This window comes from Sardina pilchardus, chromosome 3 (assembly GCF_963854185.1).
Source record: "Sardina pilchardus chromosome 3, fSarPil1.1, whole genome shotgun sequence".
NCBI classification, from domain to species: Eukaryota; Metazoa; Chordata; class Actinopteri; order Clupeiformes; family Clupeidae; genus Sardina; species Sardina pilchardus.
The window spans coordinates 17,896,623-17,907,626 of record NC_084996.1 but is presented as its reverse complement, the minus strand read 5'-3'; the positions used below and the strand labels follow the sequence as shown (position 1 = coordinate 17,907,626).

Here is an 11,004-nt window from a genome sequence, read left to right as displayed (position 1 = left end):
ACCGATCACATCCCCAGCCCTGTCGCTCGCTATCTGAGTCTGTGATTCTCTCTCTCTCTCTCTCTCTCTCTCTCTGTGTCTGTCTTTCTCTCTTTGTCTTTGTCTCTCTCTCTCCTTCTCTCTCTTTCTCTCTCTCACACTTTCTCTCTCTCTTTGTCTCTTTGTTTTTCTCCGTCTTGTTTCTGCAACCACAGTACCATCAAAGCTGTCCTTTAATCTCTGTGCCATTATTTGTCTATCTGTGTGTTTATTTTGAGAGATGGCTTCTTGTCTTTTGTTCTTCCTATTGGTTCTTCTACTTACTTTGAAATGTTCATGTATCAGTAGGTTACTCTGTCGATAGGAGTACGCAATCACTTATGAAGTTCTATTTTTACAGTATTGTGTGTGTGTGCGTGTGTGTGTGTGCGTGTGTGTGTGTGTGTGTGTGTGTGCGTGTGTGTGTGTGCGCGCCCGCCCATGATTGTGCTCCTCAGATGCTTAACGAGGCCACTGAGGATAACCTCATAGATCTGGGCCCCGGTTCCCCTGCAGTGGTCAGTCCTCGCGCCAGTGGTACCCCCCAGGCCTCCAGCCCCACGCCGGCCTCTCCTCCTGCTGCCGCTGCCGTCGCCCCGGTCACCGCTGCCGTTGCCCCGGTCACCGCTGCCGTCGCCCCGGCCATCGCTGCCGTCGCCCCGGCTACTGCTGCCTCCGCCTCCCCCGTGACCCTGTCCACACAGCTGGCTGGACTAGGTAAGGCCGCCGTGCTCCCTCAGAGGGACTCAATTTGGTTGGTCAGTCAGTAAACTGCCCACCAGCACTGTAACTCCTGAGCACATGTCCACAGGTGTAGACACATTTACACACACCGACACGCTCATACATGGTCACATTTACAGCTGTGCATGGTCGCTTTGCGATCTAGATATATTGTTTGGCAAGTTAGCAAGTTTGTTTTGCTTGATGGTTCAGTTTTGCTTATAAAGCAAAGAGGACTAGATCAGTCCTCAACACACTAGATGGGCCTTTAGGCGCATTAGCATTAGCACACAGATATGTAGGTGTGTGACAGCATGTGGATGTGCTTTATTCAGTGGAGGGGTTGATTGACATTTGTGATTTATGTCCTCCTTTTTTATATTCTCATTTTCTCTCTCTCTCTCTCTCTCCCTCTCCCTCTCCCTCTCCCTCTCTCTCTCTCTCCCTCTCCCTCTCTCTCCCTCCCTCTCTCTCTCTCTCTCTGTAGACATGGGCTCAGACAGTGTGAGTGGGACCCTGAGCACTCTGACCAGTGCCCCCCCTCAGCAGCAGCCGCAGCCGGACGACTTTGACATGTTTGCCCACACCAGAGGCAGCTCCCTGGCAGAGCAGCGCAAAAAGTACGAACCTCCTCCTCCTCCGACGGCAAAATCGCCAAAGTCCATTCCTCCGCCTTTTACGCCCTCTCTTTCAACAGTGCAGATCAAACACCACAGCAGGGGCATGCCCCACTAAACCCTACCGTAGCCATCCAACGTCTGATAATCAATACTCCGAAGGGCCGGAATATAGTGTATGGAGGCATTGATGTTTCCCTGTTTCGTTGTATTACCCTCTTAATCTTAAAGCAGCACGCCAACTTTTTGGGAAATAAGCTTATTTACTGTCTTCCCCAGAGCTAGATGAGATGGTACATACATACCCTTCTCATGTCTCTGCGTGCAGTAACTACGTCTGAAGCACCTACTGTACGGTTAGCATAGCTTAGCATAGTTCATTGAGGGTGAGCAGTTCCAACTAGCCTATATAGCACTCAAAAGCGACCCAGGAATTGCCTTCCAGACAAAAAAAGAACAGCGTCGTATTTCTTCGGCTATGAGCCAATTTCACAGTGTCCAGGTGCCTGGCCTAGTTGATGTTAATGATGCCTTAATTGGCAGGGTAAAACATCTTCCTGTTTCTGTCTTTCCTGTAGACTGAGCTGTTCCAGAGGAAGTTAGTTTACACAGTGGCGACATCTTGTGAAATAGGCTCATTAAAATGCAATGGCTTGTAATGATCCTCTGCTCTGTAAAGAGAAGCATTGAGCCAAGTCCCCAGACTGACTTAGTGTTTCTGCCCATGGTGCTCTGACCCCCTCTGACCCCCCTCCTCCCTCCTTCTCCTCTGCAGCATGACGTATGAAGATCCCCAGGCGCTCGGAGGCTTGGCCTCTGCCCTGGACGTCAGACAGCAGAACACCGCTGGGGTGAGTTCAGGAAAGCATGCTGGGATATGTAGTGTATGGATTTGGAGAGGGCCGTCTGCTGTCCCCATGGTGTTGCTATGGTTCTGACACCGGTGCATTTGGGGTTTCTGGGTGGGGTTCTCTGCATGTGAGGGTCGTTCCTGTGAACTAACTTCTGATTCCACACATAAACAAACACATACTGTATATGAACTCAAGCAGTAACTAACTTCTCTAAGCCCGAGAGGACTCAAACAGTTTAAGCTTCTAAATCTTTCCATTCCGCATGGCTTTGGAAGATGCCCAGCCCAAATAATTCACAAAAGTCGCTCTTCAACTTGGGAAAATCATTGGCTGTGAACCTTTGGCAAATTTCTTGGTCTTGCTTTTTCAAAACTTCTTTTTCAAGTGTCTCCAACTGCCATCGAGAGAGTTGTATCCCAGTCTACAGTATACCATCATTCCCATAGCACACTGAGGTAGTTTTGATCCTTATGGTAACTTCTTTGTTTTCTTAGTTTGTGGTCGATGAATATATTTGCTTGATCAGTCTCAGAGTCCTCTAGTGTGAACTGCTCTCAGCCTCCTTTGAGTAATTCAGGTGGTAGTCATCTGAACTTCCTATTGCTATGAACAGCTTTCTGGGGCAAGTACAGCCTTAGAAATCTAGCAGCCTGTTGGGTGTGAAGTGGTTCAGATCTATCAAATGTAGATGTGGAAATGTTTCTTATTGAACCACAGATGATTTCTCAGAGTAGTAGTGATTTGGAAACTCATTGGGATCTCATTAGAAAGGGAGGTCTGTCTTCATTCATTAGACCAGGCTTTTGTCAGAGGCACCAGAGAGTTTGACAGGCGTGCCTGTCGGTGTTGAAACCCTGTTTATGAAAGCTGTAATCAGACCATGAAAATAACACTGGATGCTGCGAAACAAGCTTAGTGCAGAATACCGAGCGGAAGAGCGGTGAAGACTGCAGTTCAATGAGTTCAAAATAATCTTTGAAAAGATCAATAAAACGAGACTAATATAAAATGCACACACACACACACACACACACACAAAGGCACACAAACGCACACACACACATTTACAAGGGCAATATATTCATTCATTGTGCCAAGTGCCCGTTCTGGTGGTTTCTGATATCATGCGCCTGGTTAATGGTACATGAAGTCCATGCCAGGTTGGAAGCACACTGGTACAGTATTCACCTCATGTATCAAAGGTCAGCTTGCATCAGTTTAAACATCAGTTACCACCACTAAGCCAGATTGTGTTCCTTTGACTGAACCCCTCCCATCTGAAATAGAGCTCCCTTTATTCCCTTTGTGCAGTTGTGAATATGTGCATACTGCATAGCCTCCATTTTGTCTGTGGTGCCTGGTATAAGTGGAGCTGTGCAGTGTGCTGTACTGCAGGACTGTTGGGGAGGGTCTGTATGGGTGTGTGGTCTCACATGTGTAAGGTGTTCTCTGTCGTTGATTCAGCTGAGGGATAAAGATGATAGCGCAGAGATGATGGAGCCCATAGACAGCTGGCTCATCACCCAAGGAATGGTGAGAGTTTCACCAGTAACCCCCCCGACCCCAACCTGCCCCCCCCCCCCTCCCCCCCATTCTCCATTCCACTCCAGACGCCATCATGTCACCTTCCCCAGGCCCTTCACTGACTCCCTTCCCATCACCTCCACCTCCATGACCTCATCTGGCCTCAGCCCCGGGCAGTACAAGGGAGAGCCTACTGTACCGTAGGCCTGACCCAGAGGCCCAGTCTCATGGCGGAGCAGCAGGCGGGTGGCTGCGCAGGGCAGGGGAGAGCCAGGCTGCCCCAGGGAAGAGCACCAGGGGAGAGCCAGCCACAGAGCACAGAGTGCCATGTTGAGAGACTGCAGCAGACCTCTGCAGCGCTGCATTTCCTGTATGGCACTGTGATCATACCCCAGGTGGTATTGTGAAGCTACTTGATAAAGTGCGTCATGCCACCTGAAGTCCAGTATAATGGTGTATGCGGAAACCAGCTCTGGAAATCCTGAAGTAAACGGAGAACCTGTTTAATGACTCTCGAGTGCTGTTAAGGCCGGCTCATGTCGCCTAGTCAGATATTGAGACATCCCAGAGCCTGAGAATCTGAGAAATGTGTTCTGTCTACGTGAAATATTCTTCCCTTCCATTCTATTCTGTTATTACCTTCAGATGCTTTGGTTACCTTCAGATGGTTTTCCCAGAGATAATAACTCCAGTGGAAATCTTGCTTGGCTCTTCTCTGGCTCTCTTGAGTGCTGTGCTGTCCCTTGTACTGTTGGGGTGGGGTGGACCCATCCTCACCTCTCCACTACATTATTGCACCGTGTGAACAATGCAAAGACTCGCTTGTTCTCTCTCGGGACAAGCTGGGACTTTCATTTCTTAACAATATAAAAAAAAGTGATTTGAGTGAACCGTTAAACCCAAAATACATTAACTAGAGCTGGCATAGCCAGCAGCTAACGGTTACCACTAACTAACTTGTAAGGGTTACCCATGACGTCATCTCTGACTGGTGTGGAGACTCCTGCCACACGACTGGAACACAGACTGAGCTGGATCTAGTATCCACCTGTTGCTGACAAAGGATATGTACAGTACAACGCTTCTATTTAGCTTCTGATCATTTTCATTGATAGAGAGACTTGGTACATATGCACTTTGTATTTGGTATATTCCAGTTAAGGTATGTTCACATTTTTAGCTGTGTAGCAGGAGAATCTTCCTCTGGCCACTAATCTAGAAGGTAACATTTGAGAGTAATACTTTAATGTTCTTAAACTTGACCTATTTAAAAGTAAATATTGTAGAATAGTGACATGATCTAACATCATTAACATAGGTGTAGTGTCATTCACAACATAACCATTTAGTAACCTCTAAGCTCTTACGGTAGTTTATAATAGTTGTCTGTTTTTGCATTTTATGAACAGTAGATTTGGGACAATAACTATGATTATTTTTAAGGAATTCACAAGGTACACTTTTTAAGGAATGCACATTGCACAAGGAATGTTTTTTCAAAGATACACAAAGAATACACAATAATACACTCAGGAATACACATCTACATATACACTATTTGCATTTCTGTATTAGCACATGCTAGCCCTTTGTAGTTGACAAATTGGGACAGTTGGGAGAGTTCAAACAATGTGTCAGCAAGTCTGACCTCACTCAGTTCTGGTTTGAGTGCCCAATGGCAGAACACATAACAACCTCATGGCAGATCTCTTTTGTCCCAATCACACTCACTCCTCACTTTCCTTCTGTTCTCACTCAGGTGATTTGTGGAATAAGAGCCCTTTTTGGCTGCATTTGATGCACTTGCAATCAAACACACAAACCTTTACTGCCGCGACTCTTTTGCACATACTCTCTCTGATCTGTGTGTGTGTGTCTGTCTGTCGCTCTTCCTCTTTGCACTCTGAGTGTGTGTGGCTCAAGCAGACAGACAGACACACAAACACACGCTCACCCTCAGAACTACTCTGGAGCCATTTCCCTTTCCTCTCATCTTCACAGCCTCTGCATGACATACCGGGCCCATATATGTGTGTGTGTGTGTGTGTGTGTGTGTGTGTGTGTGTGTGTGTGTGTGTGTGTGTGTGTGTGTGTGTGTGTGTGTGTGTGTGTGTGTGTGTGTGTGTGTGTGTGTGTGTGTGTGTGTGTGTGTGTGTGTGTGTGTGTGTGTGTGTGTGTGTGTGTGTATGCGCGCGCTTGTGTGGTTTGAGCGTGTATGGTTTTGCTCTTTCAAACTGTTTTTTTTTTTCTCTCTTTTTTGGTTCAGTTGTTTTGTTGTCATTGCTTTGTTCTCAAGACATTCTGGTGATACCCCCCCTCCCCTCCTCTTTTTGTGTTTCTGTTGTGTTCTTGTTGTCTTTCTTTGGGGTCGTTGTTGTTGTTTTGTTGTTTATATTCTTGTGGCTTTCTCCGGCCTGCGGGGGTTGTCCATGGCGCTTTGCTCCTTAGATTCCCGTCTCGCAGTCCTCTGTCATGGATGACATTGAGGAGTGGCTCTGTGCTGATGTGGTGAGACTTCTTTTTTTTCTTGATTTTCTTCTTCATGCTCTCTCCCTTTTATTTTTCTTTCTCACTTTTTTTTCCACCATGGTAACACAACATTTCACCCCCACCTCACAGATTAACCAATTTCAGTTATTTTTGCCTCTCCATCCGAAACATTTCCCATTCAATGCTCATTAAGTCAAATCACTTTTCCATTGCACTAATAAGGCATCATCCCAATGCTCCTTGTATCACCATATACTAGTATACTAACAGGTTTTTGATCAGGGTAATACTTTGGTAATGGACACAGCCATATCCCATTGATGGTGCAGGAAATTGTGGTGCATTGCACTCAGAGAAAAGACAGAATGAGCGTGGGTGCGGTGGTCAGAGTAAACATTAGCCAATGCACAGCAAGTGCCTGGCCCAAGGTTTTTCCCAGCCATGTTGTGTCCAAACGGAGAGAAGCACCAGAATTCCTGCCGCTGACAGACATGGACCTGTGTTTGTTTTTCGGCGGGAGTGGTAGGTAACAGGAGCGTTTCGGTCACATCGAAGGACAACCATGTTTGGGTTTGGAGGCAACACTCCGCACTTCTGCTCTGTGTATTTTTTTTTTTTTAACTCATTGGGATGCATCTGTTGATTGAAACAATCAAATAACAATCTCTCTTTTCTCTCTGCCACACAGAAAGGAGACAAGGAGGATGGAGTGACCAGTGAAGGTAGGACTCCCTTTACCACTGCCCTCTTATTGCTAAATAACTGAACATATGCCCTGATTACACATAGAGTAAGTAACATATTCTGTTGTCTTTAAAGCGTAGAATTTTGTAGAGGACGTATATTCCTTGTTAATAAGTTGGCATTATATCGTGTGAATCAGGGTCTATTCTATCAAAAGGGATCATAATTATAAAAGGCCCACGGTCCAAAACCCTCTTCCTGTCTGTCGCCTTCCACAGAGTTTGACAAGTTCCTGGAGGAGAGGGCCATGGTGGGCGACGCGGTCTTACCGTGCGTCCCCAGCGGAGAGCCCGGCCCCCCCGTCAGCACCAGCAGCAGCAGCAGCGGCAGCACAGGCCGCAGGAAGCCAGAGCGGACGGAAGACGCCCTCTTCGCTTTGTAGAGACTTGCTATTGGCCCACCCTCTCTCTCTCTCTTTCTCTCTCTCTCTGTCTGGCTGTCTGTCTCTCTCTCTCTCTCTCTCTCTCTCTCTCTCTCTTCCTCTCTCCCTCTCTCCTGCTTCTGGGTCTCTCCCCATCCCTGCCTCCTCTCTCTGCGCTGCAGTCATATACAGACCCCCCCCTGGTTCCCACCTCAGCACGTGTGTCCGGCTGTCCAGTCACTTCAGCAGAAGTGTTCAGCAGTCAAGTGTTTCCAATCACACACAACAGGGTTTTACGCGTCCCCTGTCGCCTTGCATCGGGTCTCCATGTTGTGCCGTGAGCTGAAGTAAAGCACATAACACTGTGAGAGGAGCTGGGCGCTGAGGGCCTCCTGTTAAAGCTAACATCCTAACTCTGCCTCCCCAGCTGGTAGCATCACAGAGAAGCCCCCCCAGAGACACAGGCTGTCCCAGATGAACGCTTCCCTCCCTCGGGAAAGGGGGGGGAGGGGGGGGGGGCTTTTGAAATGGTAACCGCATCCATGTTTGATGAGCGTTACTTTTGTCTCTTCGTATGAATTACTTGCACTAATGTCTGACCATGATGAGCTGTGGACTGAATATGGCATCCGTGCCTGGTCTTTGCCCCACCAATATGATTTTTAATTTGATTTAATATTAACTTTTCTCCCTTGAATCCTCCCAACATTCCTCCTCTCCCTTCTGTCAGCCTCTCTTCATTCTTTTTTCTTTCTCTTTCTTTCTGTCCACTGGCATGTGAGTTGTGGCTGAACCTGCGTCTCCCTATTCTGTCACAGTGTGTGTCAGAATGGAGCCAAACTATGTTGGCATTTCTTAAAAAGGGAATGTGTGGAAGAGCCCAGAAGTCACTTTCAAAGACTTTTCACCCTTTTAATCCTCTGGGCAAGGGGTAGACATCTCAACTGATGAACATGGTCCTTACTGACAAAACAACACATGAGTACAAACAAGTAAACAAAAAGCTGACCAAAGAGTCTAGACTGCTTTAGCTTATAGCTCTCAGAAGAGGGATTCAGTGGGGAAGTCATGCAGTTCACCAGAGACATACTGTAACCAGAGTCTGACTTTTTTTTCTGTCAGATGCCACTAAATCCTGTTGGAATCTGACAGAGACATGCCTAGACTTTGGCCTCAGTTGCCATGGCCATATAAGGTCAAAGTTGACAAGCCAGGTTAAGAATCCAAGTATCAAGAAATCCTCATAGTGTTTCCTTCCACTTTAAATCCTCCAGATCTAAAGAAAAGTCTTAAGCACATTTGACAATGATAGAGATGTTGCTCTAGAGTTGTGTTATATTACGGTGTGATGTTTCGTATTCGATGGAAGAGCAACATTGATAACTTTTGATTGCACTTTGATTTTCAGACTTGTCCCTTCATTCCAGCACAGTTCCAAATCATCTAAAACAAAAGATTTATACAAGGGCAGTCTGAATCTAGTTCATATTAGTTTACTAAAATAAGAGACAAAACATAACAGTAACTGATACAAAAAAGAAACAAATCTAGCACTGAATTTATTTTATGAACTTCACTTGTATAGTCTGAACATGTTTTTGACTGACTTAATGGCTTAATGGTTACTGTAAAATTTGTATCAATATGTATACGTTACAAATGTATAGAAATTATGTATAATACGCTGAAAATACGTTTGAACTTTAGCTAACTGCATTATTGGTTACTCTAGTATGTGTAGTTTTGATGTTTTGATTTTTATGTTTTTGTGGTATGCAATGCAAGATGATGCAAGTGATTCCTAAAACAGGGGTGTGTGTTTTCCCACACACCTGATTCCAATGTCCCTCCTTCAATGAATCCCAAAGCTTTGCTCAGCTGGAGTTAACTGCTTAAACGGCGTCAATTCTGTTAACCGTGTCATATGAACATAGTTTTGATTTATGAATAATTATATTGAGTAAAATTAGCAGCAACCAGAGTCTTAGCTGAACAACAAAGAGCAGTTAACCCTAATAGTCGAGGTTAGCTGTACTAGTGCCCTATGTGGAGGTATGTGCAACTCCCCACAAGTTTAAAAGATGTACCTTTTAAATAAGCATCCTGTGATCAATACAGTTTAACACTGCTCTTTAGTGACATTGCATTTACTCCAAGATTAGATGTAACACTGACCAGCAGCAGCTAAAAACTATTTTAAAAGATGTATACATTGTAAAGGAAGAAACTTATAACTAAGTAATTGTATCTGATAATATCTGCTTGTGGCTGAGGTGGCAATCACTTATCTAATATTTACTAATGATGTTACTGATGTGACATCAAGTCTTAATGTGTTAAATCATCTGTCCTATGGATTCATGTTTTAATGTGTCAGATTATTTTAATGAAACTATTTTTTTGTAGTCATGACTGATTTATTTTCATTTTCTGTTCTGTGATTTTAGTCGTGAGCAACACTTAAATCAATATAGGCTCTCTGTAAATTGTTTCTTTTAAGCAAGGCAGTTTCCCAGTGCGTTTTCCATCTGTGTGAGATAAGAGTCTTCGGACGAGGTATGGAGAATGAGAGGATTGTAAGCCCTTTTTTTCCGGTCAACTTTACATACCCATTGATTGCTGAATTTGTGTGTGTGTGTGTGCGTTTTCTTTTCCTTTTTTGTATGAATGAGTGTGTGTGAATGTGTGTGTGTGTGTGTGTGTGCCTACAGATGTACCTCAACATTTCAAGTGTGTTCAGTGTAATAACCTCAGTCATTTCTGCAAAAGAATGTCAGCCTGATAAACTGTCTTGACATGTAGGGACTTTTATGTGGGATTCTAGAAGGTTCCAAAATGCTGTTTCGACATCTGAGGCCCTGATATTACTCAGAGATGTTGTAGAGGTTTGAGACCCTTACAATGGATGCTATTGCTCAAGTGAGACGTTCAACTGTCTGACCCATGCTTAACTCCAATAAAACACTAGCAATGTGTCTGCTATCTCTCGCTATCTGTGGCTGTGTATGCGGGTATGAGCATTATTGTAGGGGAGTGGGACACTGTCACAGACTTTACTTCCGTGGTAGGTGGCCACGGATGTCTGATGCAATGTGGAGAAACATTGCATGAATCTCCTAGTTGTCATGTATCTGGGACAGCAACTCTGGTAAAACAATTAGGCCTGAACATATACCACAACACAGTTCTTGAGTTCCTGTCCAGGATATTATTTATTATTATTCTAATTATTCTACCTACGAATTGATGATTACTATAATATAGACTATTTTGCTCTAAACAAGTATGTTTTCCTCAGTGACTGCCTGGGGGAGAGTGCTCAACCTTTTCTACTTTCCCTCTCAGCATCGTTTGCATAGCGTTTAGTTCAAACAAGCCCATGACAGTCGAGACTATCTGCAAACAAAGGTCGCATGCTGACAGGCTAGCCTACTGTATTTCATCGGCAGCCGCAGTGTTCTCTGCTGGGCTACTCTCGGCCATTGACCCACTTCACCCTCGTTTTTTTTTTTATCTTGATCGCAAGGTCTCTCTCATGTTTAATGAGGAAATCATGAAGTAGGCCTATATCACAATACTGGTCACAGTAGTCTTCGGTTAGAATTTGCTGCTGCAATAGACATTTGTTTACAGTGTACGCTACCTCACTCTTAGCAGTTAAGAGAATCCCCTT

General features: G+C 45.0%; 1 protein-coding gene across 4 annotated transcripts in view; it reads left to right on the top strand.

Moving 5' to 3' along the window:
- Positions 1–10,313, top strand: part of LOC134076942 (TOM1-like protein 2) — a 25,286-nt gene extending 14,973 nt beyond the window's left edge. Inside the window, exons 10-17 of one of the 4 annotated variants that reach the window (XM_062532252.1) lie at positions 477–735; positions 1,229–1,361; positions 2,134–2,209; positions 3,677–3,745; positions 6,185–6,244; positions 6,915–6,948; positions 7,189–7,400; positions 7,435–10,313. In XM_062532252.1, coding sequence (XP_062388236.1) covers positions 477–735; positions 1,229–1,361; positions 2,134–2,209; positions 3,677–3,745; positions 6,185–6,244; positions 6,915–6,948; positions 7,189–7,352 — 795 coding nt within the window. In that variant the 3' untranslated portion in view covers positions 7,353–7,400; positions 7,435–10,313. Of the gene's footprint in view, positions 1–476; positions 736–1,228; positions 1,362–2,133; positions 2,210–3,676; positions 3,746–6,184; positions 6,245–6,914; positions 6,949–7,188 lie in introns of all 4 variants that reach the window. The other 3 variants (XM_062532251.1, XM_062532253.1, XM_062532254.1) reach the window with 3 other exon arrangements.
- The last annotated feature ends 691 nt before the right edge of the window (positions 10,314–11,004 follow it).